The 1,353-nt window shown below is 38.4% G+C and overlaps 1 protein-coding gene across 1 annotated transcript in view; it reads right to left on the bottom strand.

Annotated features, from left to right (window-relative positions):
- Positions 1 to 11: 11 nt before the first annotated feature.
- The window catches only part of LOC108950807 (ankyrin-3-like), a gene marked incomplete at its 3' end in the record, with an annotated part of 3,070 nt that continues 1,728 nt past the window's right edge, over positions 12 to 1,353 (bottom strand). The window contains exons 6-8 of the mRNA XM_018816878.2: positions 1,241 to 1,345; positions 679 to 825; positions 12 to 250 (exon numbers count right to left, since the gene is read on the bottom strand). Of these exons, the coding sequence (XP_018672423.2) occupies positions 12 to 250; positions 679 to 825; positions 1,241 to 1,345 (491 nt within the window). The remainder of the gene's footprint in view (positions 251 to 678; positions 826 to 1,240; positions 1,346 to 1,353) is intronic.

Here is a 1,353-nt window from a genome sequence, read left to right as displayed (position 1 = left end):
AGGTCATAAACGCTCTGGAAAGCTTGGCAGCAACTTCTATAGGAGCAGAAGACGCAAGGACAAACTCTTCTAAAATATCCATGTTTTTTGAAAGGTCCGGAAGAGATCTTCCGCCAGAGTAGGACGACATTGGTCTATCTTTATGGGAAGATGGTGATTTGGCAACTAACATCATGTCGCATACAAATGACTTATCCTCCATGAGTTTGTGCGTGTCGTGCTCGCTCTTTAACAAATAGCTGACGACGTCCTGGAAACAAGAAAATATATTAAATGCTCTGTCTAATGCAAATGAAAAATGTTCAATTCTCTTGAAAGATAATATCTATCAGCAATCAACTCTTTTTGGCATCTTTTTACTAAAGACAAAGTTAGTCCTAGAGAAACGAAAATAATAAATATACTCTGAAGTAACTAAAAAATGTGGAATCCTAAATGTTGTATCAATCAACACTGATGATAAATCTGATTCCATCCATCACTAACTAAAGATAACGTTATCCTGTTCCGACACTTGAATGTAATTAGTGAATGAATGCAGAATGTAACTTGCTTTATCCTCGGTCGTTATAACCGAGTGTTTGTTTCTTACACCTCACAACAACAAGTTACCACGTATTGCTCTGTGGGAAATATAACTGAATAGCAAATTACATGAGCGTTAAACTATTCACTTACGTAATGCCTTCCAGAAGCGGCGAACTGTATAGGAGTCCTGCGGTCGTGTTTCGTCTCTTCACTTGTTGAAGCACCAGCTTGTTTTAATAACTTTACCATTTTTAATGATCCGGATTTTGCAGCGAGGTGCAAAGGTGTCATGCCCATCTATTTGTAAAGAAACATTTCAAAATTTTTGATTATCATTTCATCCTGATAAAGACGACCGAACGGGACGTCGAAACGTTGGTTTGCAAAATTCTTGCTTGTAGAGTCGAAACACAAATAAATATGCCTGAGAGCAACAGTATATATATACATTTCAATTCTGGTTTTCTTATATTATCTTTTTAAAAAAGAGCGAATACAAACCAATTTATCATTGCCTTGAAATCCGAATACATAAAAGTTTTACTCGTTGGTTTAACTGTACACAGCATACGCCCCCCACGAGCGTTGCAACGACTAGCCTTATTGAACCCATTACCGTTGGGTAATATTCAGGCAAACTAACCACTTTGCTACGGCGCCGAACAAAAGAGACGTAGTTAATACAAGCAAGTAAGGATAACCAATGATATACCTTGTCAGACGTATGGATATCCGCCCCTTGTCCAAGCAATAAGGACGCCATATCTAAATGTCCACACGCTGCAGCATAATGGAGGCAAGTGTAGCCCTTGTCGTCCTTACAAC

This window comes from Ciona intestinalis, unplaced genomic scaffold (assembly GCF_000224145.3).
Source record: "Ciona intestinalis unplaced genomic scaffold, KH HT001034.1, whole genome shotgun sequence".
NCBI classification, from domain to species: domain Eukaryota; kingdom Metazoa; phylum Chordata; class Ascidiacea; order Phlebobranchia; family Cionidae; genus Ciona; species Ciona intestinalis.
Note: the sequence above shows the minus strand (reverse complement) of the source record. Positions and strands in the feature narration are given on the sequence as shown.